This window comes from Mya arenaria, chromosome 1 (assembly GCF_026914265.1).
Source record: "Mya arenaria isolate MELC-2E11 chromosome 1, ASM2691426v1".
In the NCBI taxonomy this organism is placed as follows: Eukaryota; Metazoa; Mollusca; class Bivalvia; order Myida; family Myidae; genus Mya; species Mya arenaria.
In genome coordinates this window covers 5753262-5770143 of record NC_069122.1, presented here as the reverse complement: position 1 = coordinate 5770143, position 16882 = coordinate 5753262, and the positions used below count along the sequence as shown (strand labels likewise).

Here is a 16882-nt window from a genome sequence, read left to right as displayed (position 1 = left end):
AAAGTTGAATGCTCAGTTTTTTGTATGAGAGGGATAAGTTAACTCACATAGATTATTCTTATTACTATCCGAAACTCTCAGCATCTCCCATGATTTAATAGTATCATGAAATCCCCTCAAGTTAATATTCCTGAATATAAATAATGTCCATTAAGGATTCCTGCTTTAGGAACATGGAATTTGACTACCGTCACTATTCAGAGAGTTCGCGGATGCAGACAACAAAAAACTGTTTTTTAGCGAACAATCATACTGAGATGTGAAAAGAAGAAAAGTTATTAAAGGCGTTCAGAAAGGCACGATTTGGTTTGAAAAACTGATTCAAGTTGAAAATGCCAGTCGTCACAAATCCTTACTCAGTCCTTAGAAAACTAAGATGTTGGTGTTAGTTATGTTCTGTAATATCAACAATAGTATTGTTTGTTAAATTATTTTTCCGACAATAACCGCTATTTAAGCAGCATTCATACTTCCATTTATATAGTTGTGCAGTTCTGTCAATTCCTTGAAGAAATCATTCTTTTCAGGAATAGGACTTGTTTTAAATCCTGATCTTGCCGTTTTATTATCCCTTTTTACAGCGTTATGGTATATAAACAAATCTGAAATTAATTTTGGCAAAATTCATTCATTAATTGTATTTTTATCGATCTAGCCCATAATTTAAATACAAAACTTTGTTTACTACTTGATATTGAAAATCAAAGACCAACTGTAATACATGTTCTATCAGAACACGAAAATTACAAATGCAATTAAAATCAGGAAGTGTGTCTTAGCCTAATTCATACTTTTTAAAACTGCGTTTTTACTTAGTTCGGGGGTTCAACATTCCAAAAAATAAAAATTACATTCCCTGCAAGATTCTTTGGAACCGAAAAAAATAATGATGGAATTACCCATATGTTGAAATTCCGTTTGCCTTTTTACGGCAAAAGTCAATTCCGCTTTTTGTCATTTCTTAAGAGTAGGTTTCTACTACAAACGTGAATTATATAAGGATGTGAAGTAATTAGATTATTGCTATTTTCGTTATTTTTGTTAATCTTGAAGTTTCTAAGACACGCCTAATAAAACACGAGAAATAAATGTCGTCATAAATTAGAATAATATAATGATCCACAGTTAAGGAGAATAAGGAGATACTATTCTAAAACAAAATGTCACTGTCAAGGAATAATACATGGTTGTAAATAATGATGATATTGATAATTGACGGAGTCTAATGTTCATAGAATTTGGACACATTTCATCAGATAATGCTATATAATAAAACGACTAGTATTTTTAAATTGCTGTAATACAATGCAAGGTACAGAGGCATGCCTAAAAGCTAAACAATTAATGAAGAATTTTATACAATTTACGAGTGTTACGAACTTTAATAAAGCCATTCAACACTTGCATACACATATATTTATAAGTAAACGATTGATTTGCCTCCTTGGAACAGACCGGCATTATTGAAAAAAAAAAATGAAGGCTGAGCTCGGCAATTTGGTTTCCATTGAATAATTGTTCTAGAACGATTGTCCTTTCAGTTTCATTTGAATTAAGATTGAAACATAAAGTTGTATGACGAAATAACAAATGAAAGAGTAATATTCCAGTCCGTAGCAAACAAATCGTTTGTTAACTATGTTCATCGCCATCGAGTGGGAACGATATTGTGTAACATTTCTTAAGTATAATTTATGGTCACGTTATACAGACGTGACAGCTTCCTTCTAGCCATCTTCTCTTTTTCCAGATCTTAAAAGACAATTGAAGACAAATGAAGTTATATGAAATCTTATAACAAGTCAACGCATACAGCATATTGAACTAGTAATATGATCATTGGGTTCAATAGAATGCATTAGGTTATAGGTTTATGACGGTAAGAATAGTGTGTCTAATATTTTAGGTCACGCTGATAGACTACATTGTCTAGGTAAGGCTATATTAAATTTCATCTGATACATTTTGAACACAAATGCACAATAATGACATTATTACCATGAATGACACCTACCGTGTTTCAGTTTAGACTATTACCGGGAACCGTACCGGAAGTGTACATTAGTTTAAGGTTAAAACCAAAAGCATTACGACGATGAAGTATTCTGTTGCATTCCTTTACTTTATTAAGCTTAGAATTGTAAAGTATTCAATCGAAAGGGCTACGGTCGGTCAAGCCGAGGTTCTTATGAAACGATTCCTACGCTCGAATCTAGCTATGCTCAAACATTAAAACATCAAAAGCAGCTTTTACATATAAGGCATATTTGAAAATGGAAAAATTGCTGTCTTATCTCAAAAACACGTGAGAATACGTTTGCTGTTTTAATTTCAAATTACTCGTTATTTTCAATAGCTCGTGCAATTCCATACCAATCTGTTATGTCTCATTGTTTTATATTACAGACTTTTTGCTAATCAAATTCTATGTTGTTTCACAATTTATCTTTCAAAAACCAGTTCAAATTATTGACAAATTACAAAACATATGTATTATACAGAATAATACACGGTTGCCCATGTTTTTTGGTTAATAGTTGCCTAACAAAGTAATTACCGTCGGGCTTAAGCCATCGGGCAATAATTATTTCAACTCGGGCCAGTATCAACCAAAAGCCTTTGTCAACCATGTATTATTCTTAAATGTTATTACTGCCTGTGTATTTTGGTCTCTGCCCTCTTTATTATCTGGTATTACCCTTACAGTAAAGTGTGTATCTTGGTCTTATGTTCTAAATCAATACAAAAGTAAAGATTGCCTTTTCGTTTACTGTTTTACGCAATACCGCACTAAAGAGTTGCTGCTAGAATTGAACATATGGTTGGTTTCTGTTTATCTTAAATTTACGTGACTTTTAAACATCCTCTAAAATCTTGACTCTTTCATTAAACTTGAGTCGTGATCAAAACATGGCATGGGTGCCCGCTAAGTAATTATTTCGATTCCCTGCATCTGACAGATTATTAAATAGAGTCATCATCATTTTGCCATTCTTGCTAATTTCACAATCAGGATAATGTTTTATTTCTTTAGCTTTGCAACTTTGAAGAATTTCAAAGAAAATATTGAATTGGATAAAACGAAGTCACTGCTCCGTTTCATAGAACGTAATGTACTTAAATATTTACTCGCGTTTTTTACAATTCCTTTCAAAATATGAGAATCCAAATTATACTAGGTATGTCTGATTAATATCAGTTGATACACTTTTTCTTTCCTGATATTTGAAACGTCTCAATTCTTATTTGGGAAGTATCAATGAAATGCACTTACATGAAATTAGTTTTAGGCTCATATAATGTGTCTTTTTCCAGAACTTAATGTGGTTTATGTCTGTACTTCGCTAACAAAAATTATGATTTAACAAATAATGCATATACAAATTTCTGTACGCTGATTGAATGTTAAGGTCGGTACTCTATTCAATAAAAAACAGCATCAAACTACTTATTTCATTATAACTATAGATGGCATGTTCATAGCTGACAATTCAACTGCAACCTGGCCTGAACAAATCTACTGCTTTCCTGAAACATTTCATTAACTTCATAGTTCAAGATATGTTGACAAATTACATCCTCAAGGATATATATTCTGAGAGCCGTCTGAATCGTGTTGTCAGTCTGTGTCATTTTCAGGGAGCCTAATGCACACAATTTGCGTTCAGGGTAATGAACTGAAAGGACTTTTATTGAATTATATCATCAAGGAGATGCTAACTTTGTGAAAATTCATGTCCAAGATTATTGGATTTTCCTGATTGTAAATTACGTTATGTAATCAATTTCGGACAATAAGTATTAATTAAAGAGTGTTGCTTAAAGAATCATTCATTCTCAATATTACGTTTGCAATTGTTCCAAGATGACCAATTCCTTTGTATGGACTCAAATATTTGGTCATTTCATTTCTTTAATTTTATATCGATGGACCCGCATTTATATTGAATTTCGAGTGTTTGGTGACTATAAAAAAAACTGCATTAGTATAACATTTTTGCAGAGAATTTTGGTTATTTAAAATGTTTACAGAATGTAATAATTATATTAAATTTAGAGTGCTGATCAATGCAATGCTATAGTATAGTTAAAGATGTTTGCTAAGGTAGTTCAATTTTGTATTTCTCAACCAAGTGCAGTAACAAATAGAAATGCAGCTTGCAATAAAGTAGAAATTTCGTATGTTCGGCATACAACAACAAATATCTTTTTCCAGAACACTTTCTGAGAACGAATTCATTCACCGAGAAATTCCAGTATAACCCCCTGGTGCAATTTCCCTGAAACAGTTTAACTCTTTGGTTTGGCTAAAGTAATTATCAATAGTAAACAAACCGTTGATTGATCTGTCAATCTTTTTTTTTAAATTGATATTAACTGATCAAATCATATACATGTTCAAACTATAATCGTATACAGATCAGGCGCATATTTCAATACTTAGTTTTATGTCTAAAGATTGGGTTAAGAATGAATAAAGGCTTTCATTGCTTTCTGAAAGCATTTCAATAACTTATTTTATGATTATTCGCTAGAAAGCTTCGTTTTCGTCGTCTGCATCTGATGGATTTCTGATAAGAGTTGTCAGTCTATTTGTATTTTAGCAAAAAACGCTATATTTCTATCATTACGTTTAAGACACTTATCTGCAGAGGTTTTCATTGACGTATTCCATCAAGGCTAATTTGAAGATAACTGGATCCGAGGAAACTGATTATGCTTAATACTATGTAATGAATATTTGGCTCATCTCTGATGCAAAATCGCCATGACCAGAACATGAATTTGTCTTAATACATCAAACGATAAAATATTCACTGATTTTATTGCAAGGTTGCGAGATTTATTCATAAATGGCTAAAGTTCATTCATTTATGCGATTGTGTTTTATGATATAAAAGGGCATTTTTCTTTATGAGCATGGCTTTAACCAGCCACTTATTAGACCCCGAAACAAAATATGTGATAATATGGGTAATAATCATACAACTGTATTATTCATTGGATTACACATTTAAGGATTTCACACAATAGCGGGCACCTTTGCAAAACTGTTAAACCATCAGTTCCCGATCGGCCAACAACTCTTAAAAAAATGATTATACATAAATATATCTATGTCTATGACAATTGTTCGATGCTTAAAGCCTTGTTTTAAGTAGTAAGCACTTTTTCTACTATAAGCATATTGAAACGATCTACAATTATTTTGAAAATAAAAACATTGTTTTGTTCTGTTTTATAAGGGGTATATTACTCTATACAAATTACTATTTCTTTAGTTAATGAAGAAAATATGCAAAAAATGCATAATAAGAGCGCTCAAGTGTTGAAAAGCTTTAGTAGTCATAATACACTAAAATTAGCAATGACTATACAATGTCATTTCCTTGCATATAAATTAAATATATATATATATATATATATATATATATATATATATATATATATATATATATATATATATATATATATGTGATAAAACTTCAGTAGAAATTATTATAGCAACACTTTGTTTATAAAATAATTTAATTCAGGTGTTATAAGGAGTTTGAAATAAAATACTCGGGGCCGTCGACCAGAATAACAATAAAAACATTTTTGAAAAATCCTATACTCGGTGTAAATCATATCTTGTTTACTACCAACTTAATATAAACTCTTTTAAAGATAGATCGACCCAGAAGTTCTTGGCTTTACACAGAAGCAACATCGAAAATAACATCAAAACATATATGATCTGTGCAGCTTAGTATGTATGTTTATATAACAAGTCCCGATCTTTGTTGCCACAACCGTATTAACAGTACGCAAGTTAAAGACCTTTTCAAAAGAAATGTTACAAAATGAGAGTTACTTAATTATTTAGACAAAAACAAGTTTTAAAATCGTTACCAAATGTGTGTGCCTATAGGGTTAATAAACCTTTTGAGGTCGTTACCATCTGCAAAGGCCCGCAAAATGGTTTACAACCCGAATGCGAAGCACGAGGGTTGTAAACTATTTTAAGGGCCTTTGCAGATGGTAACGACCGAAAAAGGGTGTATAATCGCTATTATTGCATAAAATATACCCACCATGAGTAACTTCCATGTGAAAAAGCTGTTAAATGTCACGAAAATGCAAAAACATTTAGTTCAAAATAACCTCAATAAAAGATACGTGTGTTACGTCACGAGTGATGTCATTGAAAAAGTTTTACATTAAGCTCGATTAGGGCCGCAACATAACTCGACAGTTGCATTTTTGTTTCGACGCTTTTTTTCAGTGTTCAGTCGATTGGAAAGTGTGTGTTTTTTAGAAATTTACTGGACTACTTGGATTATTTACACACAATAGCTATCGGGTCATTGATAAATTACAGATATATTCCTAATGTATCATTTGTATGTTTTGGCAACTAATTTAAACCAGGAAAAATGTTAAAATATTCTAAATAAAATGTACAGCATCTTCCGCATCAGAAAAAAAATGTTTGATTTTTTTTGTTCATTGCATACGACGTAATGGAATCATGTCCATTTAAGTCGTTTATTTTGAATAAAATCGACAGAAATAACTAATGTTGGGAATAGTAAAACATTTTAGACTTAAATTAATGCTTTTAAAGCAAAAAAATAGTCAAAACAACTGCAAAAATAACATCTTAGCTTGCCAGGAAAAGACAACTCGGAAGAAGATATGTAAGTTTAATGTTGTTGTTTTTATTTCATCTCTTTAATATTTTTATACAGCTACATATGCTGAAATATGGTTTGTGCAAATGTTTGCATCGCGGACCCACTTTCGGTCAGAAATCAGGGCGCTCAGCGTCAATTGTTATGATGCAGGCCCTGATAGCGATTATATAAAACAAAAAGCCGGTCATTTATGGCACATGAATTTACTGAATAATGCACGTCCTACCGATAATGCCCGGTTTTTACGTTTTAACCGAAAACACACATTTTATGCAATAATTAACTATTCACACACAATAACTTATTGATCATCATACTTTATCGGTCCATGATAAGTGATCACAAACAATCTTACCCTTGTTTCACTGTGACACAATCACTTTAAGCACAGACCATGGGAGACAATCGTCATATTTGCAATGTTACACTTGTCAGACTACCTGGCGCAACTCACTCATGCTCACAAATTAATACATTTTTCGCCAAATCATCATAATTACAGACAATGACACACCCACCTGCACAATATTTGCCGTGTTACAGAAATCTTAATAATCAAGGCTAATCACACCCTCATCTTCACAATGTTTGCACTGTTACAAATCTTCTCAGAAAAAGACACATCAATCAGCACAACGTTTACATCGTTACGCGAATTATCATCATCACAGACAATAACACACATCTTCACAATGCAAAAATTATTATGATCACAGACAATGACCAACCAATCTGCAAAGTGTTTGCACTGTTACACAGGTCAGCATCACTACAACAGTCCTTCCGGACACATCCACGTGACGTTCGTTGTTGATGCGTGCAGTTTCTAAAGTCATTACGTGACTTACACCCACTTGAACATCCTCGTACTGTCGACGTGTGAATAAAGTTGCCCCTCTCAGTTTCTTCTAGCATCTCAAAATATACCTTCTGAAAAAGAAAAAAGAAAAAAACACAAACTAAATGGAACATGATGATTTTAAAATATAGTATGTAAACAATTGTCTTAACAAGGCGATAGAAATGGAACTGTTTATGCTTGTTAAAAATCTTTCATTATAAATGTACCATTTATTTGAAACAGATTGAGTCACAAAAACCTGACATAATATAATTTTATTCCCATGCCATACATGTCCTAAATAAAATGTGATTGACCTTGCACTGAGTTGAGTATCGTTTGACTTGTATTGTACCTGACATGCTTGCTCAGCGATACACAATTTCTCTGTGGCCTTGTAGTTTCCACTCGGGTCGTCAGAGCAGTCGTCAGCAATACAGTGCCAGCACTGGAGGCCTTCAACTGAAACACATCGGTTATATATCATTCAAATGGCACATGTGTACCAGTACAGTCCAGACTCGCTATATATCGGATATGTCGACTTTCCGGTTGTGTCGACTTTTTCTTCCGGTCCCGAATTTAATCCTTCTTATAATATATAAAATAAATTTGTTTGTGTCGATTTTTTTATCTCGACTTTTTCGCTATGTCGACCTCGTTTTTCAGTAGCTGTGAACATATTTATGACGGTTTGCGGCATGACGCAAAATACCGTGCGTGTCAATATAACAAACTGTAATAATTGGAGGATACAAAAATGTAATTTGTAAGTGCGAATAATTAAAGTTGTTTGTTTATGTTTTTGATTAAAGAGACATTTATTGCTGATGTTGGTATTCTTTAAAAAATGAAAATTTTATTGATTTGATAACAATCCCGAATGGGCACAGAGAGAATAACTTCATAATGTCAAATGTTAGTTCCACGGCTCTGGTCGACCAATAAATAAAAGTGCTTTAATGCTTTTTTAGAATGTGCTATATGCGGCTGTGTATAAACGAAAACGACATATTTCAGTCGTAAAAACAGTAAACTTATTATTGAAAAATAAAGTGAAACACAAGAAGAATTATTTGTGTCAAATTTATTTCGTTTACGTTTATGGATCACACAAAACACATATAAAACCACAATCGCATACACTTGTACATTGTAAGAAAACGGTATAGCACATATGACAACAAGTTTTATAAAATAGCACATTCGATGACAGTATAGACTATCTGTTATACTTGAAGTTACTTAAAAGTAGAATATATCAATGACCCTGTCTACGAATGCCTATAAAATCTATTTTCTGAAAACTAGTTTGAACGTTTGAAATGCGTTCAGTGCCCATTTGGTCATTGCCTTGTGCCGCAAAACAGGGTTTAGATATTTATTTATATTACTACTTGGCTTTTCCTTGTACTTTACATTGGATCATTCTTATAAAAGTGACATTTATACAGGAAGCAAAGGAAATTTTTATACCACAAATATCATAAACTGTGGAATTCTTCTTCCTTTGCAGTTCGTTTCTGTCTAAAAAGCTTCCGCCCACCTTGACAATTTATGAAGAAAGAAAAATATTTTATTTTGTATCTAAAAAGATATCAAAATAATGTTTACTTTATACAAACTTCATATTGTTCGCGATTCCCTAAAGTGTGACTAAATAAGGGCTGAATTACAAAATATTTATCATCATTTGTGACGAAAGATTTGAGATTTCTGTTCTTGCTGTAATGCAATCTTGTCACATAATCACTTACTTTTCTAGCGTGTTATGCTCAAAGAATAGAGAAGAATTCAAACAAAACCTTCAGAACTTTAGACTTTATTCTTTTCTTTTTCTTTATCAACATTGATTTTACTTTTTTATTTAAAAAAAAACATTTTCTAATAATGCATATATCTATTTAAGATATCGAAACGATACATATTAATATAAAGTTAACAATGTAAGACGTATTTCTGACTGTATATTTGGATAAATACTGACATATTTTTTTTATTTCAAAACATTTCATCTAGTTTTTAACGAACGCCTTACTGATGAGTTAAATACATCAAGGTTTATGTCACAGTTGTATGTACTTTTTAAATATTCTTTCGATACTCTTAAAACACGATAGATGATCTTTAAAATGCCGAATTCATTTTACTAAATTTAATTTTACCTTCTTCGCACCAGTTACGCTTTAAAACTGGTCGTTATGGTAACAATAGATTGGCACATAATGAAAAAAAATGTATGTGTTGTAATAGTGATATAAAAGAAGAATTTCATTTGGTTTCTATCTGTTCTTTATATGTCAATATACATGAATCTTCTTTTAAGAAAATGCCCAGTTCGAGCTAGTATAAGGAACAGCTTTGGCCTCATGCAAGACTTCTACTATAAAGTTCAACTTAATCCGTGTAATTTTATTTCACTAGTATTTAAACGTCGGCAGTGCATTGCTAATTTTGTTATCTTATCATAATAAGACAAACGAAATATTTCTGTTTAACATTCAATTTCATGTCAGGGGGAACACGCATGTGTTTCACGTTTTGAATCTTGAATTTCTGTAGCTTTTTGCATAAATATTGAATCTGATTTATTAAAGTAATGAAATTGATAAAGAATCAAATTCACTTTAAATTATCATTAAACTTCTTTACCGATAAACAAAAAGTGTCTCTATGTAAATGTACAATTGCTGCTACGAAATAATGTATAACTTATTAAATGTATGCTTTTAACACAAATTGTATGTCTGTGTTTTACATGAGTTAATGTTTGACTGTCAGTGATTGTTTAACATTTCATACTTATTCAAGCCATGTTGGAAGAAAGATCTATCAGACTTACTAACTACATTCTAGGTATAAAAAATAAAAGTTTCGAATTGTTTGAAAATGTTCATCAATTCTAGAGAAAAAAATGATCCACTACACCATACTGAAAATTAACTTAGAAGAGGGTAATTAATATAACCATATTATTATGTTGCCAGATCAACGTCTTAACATTTAATTAGTATAAAATAAGGCGTATCGAACTGACTTAAAAGTCATTTTCAAAATCCACCCGTGAGTAGCTTATATGACAATATACCATTTTATCCATCACTAACGTAGTTTTATATATTTAATGGCTTTGCCTGATGTAATATATTGTAGATTCATTGTATAGTAAATACGGTAAGATTACCTATTGTTGAAAGGATGCTAACGAAAAAGACCACCTGAAGCAGTTTCATCCTGAATCAATGACACATATATCTTCAATTCACATTTTAAAACCAATTCATTTTCTCATACTTATACGCGTAATTCCACTCTTAGATCCAAAAACCTCGTCCATTTATCCTATGCAATTATTTTTAACTTATTATTTAGGATTGTTTGTCAAGTCGAAATATTTTATAATTTGATCAAATAAGTATTTTCAGAATTCTCCTCTTTTTCACGTTGAACGCAATACCTGTCTGGTATCATATTTTTCCTGATATAACAGTTTCCTTTGTCTTCTTCAATTATTAGTAATTCTCTCCATGGCAGCGTTAGCGATTTAAGATGCTGTATACAGACGTGCGTTATCGAATATTCTGTATTAGTTTTCTTATCAAATAACTTTCGTCAAGAAATTGATCAGATTCAATTACTTCTACGTGCGCTATCAAATATTCAGTGTTAGTATTTCAGATAATCATGTTAACGCAATAACAACTGCTTTGGCTATTTCTGTTAATGACTTTAGGCCTATGGCTCCGGTTTACAAAGTTTGAAACATCTTGCGACAACCAAGCTATCTAAATGCGCATTAAAGACTCTCATCGGCAAACAGAAGACACAGTAGAAAAAACACACCATTTTTAACCTATTTGGAAAAATGAACTGACGGGTCTATTCATAGATCTCTATGATGAAGAATTTAAATACATTTTATCTTAGCAAACAATAAGGCAACGTTTGAAACAAAATGGAACGATTTTACTCTAAATATGTCTCCCAGTTTTAATTGCCTGTTATGAGCATGATTTACTCAAACAGCAAGTCATAACACTCGGTATTATTATACCTATTCACTACAATGTCAATTACAGTAGTTTTGTTGCTAAATTGGGCGTTTTTAGCAAGAACCGCTTTAAAATCAGCTCTAAGTCTCTTGTTTAATGTTGCCTGTATTTGATTTTCCGGCAATAGGTGTTTCACCTCAGTTTTGACCTAAATGTCTAGACACATCTCTATGATTGAAGTCAATACAACCTTTTTTAAATAATAATGTAGAAGAAAGGAAAAAGGAACCCTTTTGATTAGTTCATGGTTCAGCCAAAAACCATACTATGTATTGGTGCATACTGTACTTCAGGCCAATCACCCAAAGGCAAACACAACATTTTATATTGATGCATACTATGGTACAGGCCAATCGCTTATATGCAAAAACTTTACTATATATTAAAACATATCACAATACAAGCCGACCGTATCAAAGCGAAACTCCTCTATTTGTTGATACATAACATAATACAGACCGACCGTTTCAAGGCGAAAACTCCTCTATATGTTGCTACATACTACAATACGGGTCAACCGATTCAAGGCGAAAACTCCGCTATATGTTGATTCGTACCACACTACCAGGCCGACCAATTCAAGGCGAACACTCCGCTATATGTTGATTCATATTACAATACAGGCCGACCGATTCAAGGCGAAAACTCCACTATATGTTGATTCGTACCACTATACAAGCCGACCGATTTAAGGCAAAAACTCCGCTATATGTTGATTCATACCATAATACAGGCCGACCGATTCAAGGCGAAAACTCCGGTATATGTTGATAAATACCACAAAACAGGCCGACTGATTTAAGGCGGAAACTCCTATATATATTGGTTTATACCACAATACAGGCCGACCGATTCAAGGCAAAAACTCCGCTATATGTTGACTCATACCACAATACAGGCAGACCGATTCAAGGCGAAAACTCCGCTATATGTTGATTGGTACCACTATACAATCCGACCGATTCAAGGCGAAAACTCCTCTATATGTTGATTTATACCACAAAACGAGCCGACCGTTTCAAGATGAAAACTCCTTTTTATGCTGATTCATACCACAATACAAGTAGACCGTTTCAAGGCGAAAACGTCACGATATGTTGAAAACTTATTTCAGCCTAACGTTCTAAGCACGGTTGATAATTTACCATATTGCCAGTTTTCTATGTTGTTATATTTCAACATGGGCCAACCGTCCCATGCCTCTACCCCAACTATATGTTGATATATACTATAATATACAGCAAGATCCAAGATGACCGTCCCAACTATATGTTGATGCATACATTATGAAGTATAAAGCAAAAAATTGTCACTTTAATATCCGTAAATTCGAAAAAAAAATCAATTATATAATGAAAATATGGACATTAAAAGATTTGATTACAATCCTTAAGTGGGCACTGAAAGAATAAATTTCATCCTGCTATAAGCAAGGATCACTGCCCAGGTCGAGCAATTTAAAAAAGGACACGGTATAAACTCCAGAGGGATTTTTGGATCGGCCATAGGGACTATTGGGTACGACATTAAATTATCAGCAACATCATTAACTGAGAAGTATGAAGCCATCATAGAAGTCGAGAAGGTAATCAGACATGGAAGTAATTAACGGCAGATTAAGGCGTAACACCGAAAACATAATAAACCTGGGTTATAACTGTTCTTATGGTTTATATCCTCGTGTATAATATCACGTATGTGCTAGCTTCAAATTTGTTTTAGAGTTATCAATAAACGTGAAAATGTAATACAAATAAAAAAAAGATTTTAGTTTTTTATAACAAATAATCAGTTTGCTGTTTTTACAACGGACCATTATATCAAATCAGGTTAAATGTAAAATTCAGCGAGAACCTCTCACTCGAATGTCTTTGAGTTTGGTATTAAATGATCCGTATGTCGGTAATATCAAATGAAGGTTATCTCGAAGTATTTACCGAGGTTCCGACTACACGTCTGTACTTTAAACAACAATATAATATACATGTTATTTCAACAACAATACAAATGACTTAAGAAAAACTATTTCAAAGCTGGCAAATTCAAATGCATCAGAAATAAAATGCATTTCAGACACCTTTCATTAACTTTATAGTTCAACAAATCGTCGACTTCTTACTTTCAGAAAAGATATCTGCCCATAGGCTGTTTCTGAGAGCCTTCAGTTGTGTTGTCAGTCTATGGCATTATTAAGGACCCTACTGAACACAATTTGCGTTCAAGATAATAACTAATGTGAATTGTATTGAATAATTTGATCAAGGAGATGCTGCAGAACATCTCAACCAAAATAATTGAATTTTGTTAATCCTGTTTATACAAAAAAGTAATGTGTATATTTCACTGAGTTGACATTGTAGGGACACCAATTAACATTTATGTTATTTTTAGATAATTGAAACATTTAATGCTAAAATACAACTAATTGGGTTTCCCGTACGTAGTTCATGGTTGTATTTTCTCAGCCAAAGATAGTCACAAGTAGAAAGTCGTCGAGATATAGTATTCATGCCAGAAGGTCGATATGCAACAGCAAAATTTACCAGATGTATAATTCCAGAAACAAATGACATTTTCTTAGAACAAGTTCATTAACGGAGAGAGTATTGTATAATTATCTGTCAAGGGTTTTGATAGGATTTGATGCAGAAAAACGAAAACATGGTCTCTATAAGCGTAGGTTTATAGTGTTGCTTGTTAGCATGGCAATTATACCCACCTGCAATTGTTTTTGAATAAGTTTTAAATTTGGTGATTTTTTGTATTAAATGTTAATCGATTGGTCAAAATTAATCAAAAATAATATTAACTAATCAATTCAATAAAATGCGTAAAACTCATCCATATTTTATACAATTGGCTACTGTTAAACAACCACTTTTGTTGATATAAGTATCATATGGACACAGCTAATATTTCACTACTTAGTAAATATGATAAGATTTTAGTTCAATAATGTATATAGCCTTTTATTACTTTCCGAAAGCCTTTAAAATTAGTTTATGTTTATATTGTGTGATAGTGCACTGTAAATATTTGTGGTGTGCTATATAAAAAGTCTAATTCCTTTTTATCGTGAGATAAACGATGTTTTCATTTGAGAGCCTGGCTTCAAATAATATATATTTGCATTATATCGTAACTTCCTTCAGATAATTCCTCTAATACTCGGCCGCTTATTTGAACAACGAAACAAATTATGTTAAGCTCTTGTTTTGGTCTGAAATAAGTGTTGCGTTAGTTTGTTTTTGCTGAAAACAACTCAGAAAAATGTATTCAAGTAGTTCAATTAGAGACATATAATTATACATTTCTGAGTACCACTTTACTTCAACTCAGATTAGACATTTACAAATTTCACAATCTTTGCCTAAAATTGTTTAGTTATAATATATACAGAACAGTAATGCATTTTCTTTTAATTTCACATCACATTCAAATTTTACCAACATATTTGAATTACATCTCCCAAACGCTTTAAAACACCTGAAGTTTGATTGCGTGTTGAAAATATAACAGTGTTTTACTTAAATTTGAAACAGAATTTAGTAAAAGAATATGTTATATTATGGTTACTGCATTAAGTGGTTCAAAACTGTTGTCTAATTTCCTATGAAAAGTTTTGTTACGGAACAAATGTGCACATGCATAAGGACAGGGGATACAGGCACATTGCAATATTGGTCTTTCGATAAAACTTCAATATTATTTCCCTCATAATCTTCATCAGACGAAATCAAATATTTGTTAACAATCCAATATATGAACTTTTATTGATAAAGAGTCATAATACCCCAAACTTAGAAATGCCTGAGTGTGTTTTATGTTGTTGTTTTTATTTTACACGTAAGAGCGAAAATGGTAACAATTTAACATACAAAATTAACATATTGTAAATGCATTGTTAAATAAAGGTGGTGATATTACCTATTGTTGAAAGTGTGCTCACAAGAGCGACCACCTGAAGCAGTTCCATCCGGAATCGACCTTGTTTATCTTGACTGTATAGATCTTAGCACTTAAATGAACTTCGTGTATCGTAAATATTGTTTATCAAAGATATCCTCTGTGACACATATATATCTCCAATTCACTGTCAAAAACCATGATTAAAAATTCCTATCACTTCAAATCATTTCATTACGTTTCGATAAGTGAATACAATCTTCGAATCTTATCCATTTATTATATACAACTAACGCTTTAATAGTATGTTCACACCTCAGTGTCCACTGCTTTTAAAAATCCAAGTACTTCAGAATTAAATAAAGCAGTATTTTCCGAATAATATTCTATTTCTCTGTTACTTTGAGCGTACTACCTGCCTGTTCTTATATTTTTCCTGATATAACAGTTCCCCTTTGTCATGTTCAATTTATTGGTATTTCTCTTCCAGCAGCAAAGTGAACGCTCTAAGACGTTGTATACTGAAGTGCGCTATCGAATGTTCTATATTAGTAGCCTCATCAAATATCTTCCGTGTAGTGATTGGATTCAATAACTACTACGTGCGCTACCGAGTATTCGAAGTTGGTGTTAGTGTGTTAGATAATTATGTTATGGCAATAACAATTGTTTCACTGTTTCTGTTGACTGACACCGGTTTACAAAATGGAACATAATGCGACAACCAAGCAGTGTAAATGCACACAGAAAACTGTGATCGGCAAGCAGACGAAGAAATACGCACGACCATTTATCTTTAGTAAATATCTTGAATAAATTGTTGGTATATCATCTTAAACATAATAATTTAACTCTAGTACGTTTGGGACTGTATTGTTTGATAACACATGTACAATAAAACTGTAATGTATTTCTTTTATTAATAAAGGTATATTCAAACAAATCTAAACATTTCAGTTCGTAATCGATCAAATTTTATCATATTGATCTAGCGAATCGAATCTTGGGTTAGGCGGTACCGAACAATTCTTGATAAACATACCTATTTTATATATATATATATATATATATATATATATATAGTATGTATGCACTGTGCCGTTTGTCGAGTTTTGTGCTGTTCTTTTATGTTTCTTGTTTGTGATTTTGTGTTCTTTGTCTTTGGCGTTTGCCCAGTGCCACTAAAACGGGTTTATGTTTAAACTTTTCGCTACTGAGCTTGTTTCTGTAGCTTTTTGCATAAATATTGAAAGCAAACTAGTTATGTATGTCTTCATCTATTGAAACTTAGAAAAGCTTGACTTTCAAATCACGAAGTGCCCTTAATGCAACACACAAGACCCGTCCCTATGGTTTCCTTTCAATGTAGAATACAACATAAATGCTGATGAATATATCAATAT

The 16882-nt window shown here is 32.1% G+C and overlaps 1 protein-coding gene across 1 annotated transcript; it reads right to left on the bottom strand.

Moving 5' to 3' along the window:
• Nucleotides 1-7002: 7002 nt before the first annotated feature.
• Nucleotides 7003-15895, bottom strand: LOC128234922 (uncharacterized). The gene is made up of 3 exons (XM_052949546.1): nucleotides 15501-15895; nucleotides 7877-7983; nucleotides 7003-7610 (listed from the first exon to the last, which is right to left on the bottom strand). The coding sequence occupies exons 1-3, from the start codon at nucleotides 15547-15549 to the stop codon at nucleotides 7368-7370; spliced, it is 399 nt and encodes a 132-aa protein (XP_052805506.1). The 5' UTR covers nucleotides 15550-15895; the 3' UTR covers nucleotides 7003-7367.
• Nucleotides 15896-16882: the final 987 nt, after the last annotated feature.

What these genes read in the sequence shown, in the direction of transcription:
- LOC128234922 (XM_052949546.1), bottom strand. Translation starts at nt 15,549, where the DNA reads ATGGAACTGCTTCAGGTGGTCGCTCTTGTGAGCACACTTTCAACAATA. An exon ending in GAGCACACTTTCAACAATAG is followed by an intron (nt 7,984 to 15,500) that starts GTAATATCACCA and finishes GATGTGTTTCAG; the next exon opens with TTGAAGGCCTCCAGTGCTGG. An exon ending in TCGCTGAGCAAGCATGTCAG is followed by an intron (nt 7,611 to 7,876) that starts GTACAATACAAG and finishes TTTCTTTTTCAG; the next exon opens with AAGGTATATTTTGAGATGCT.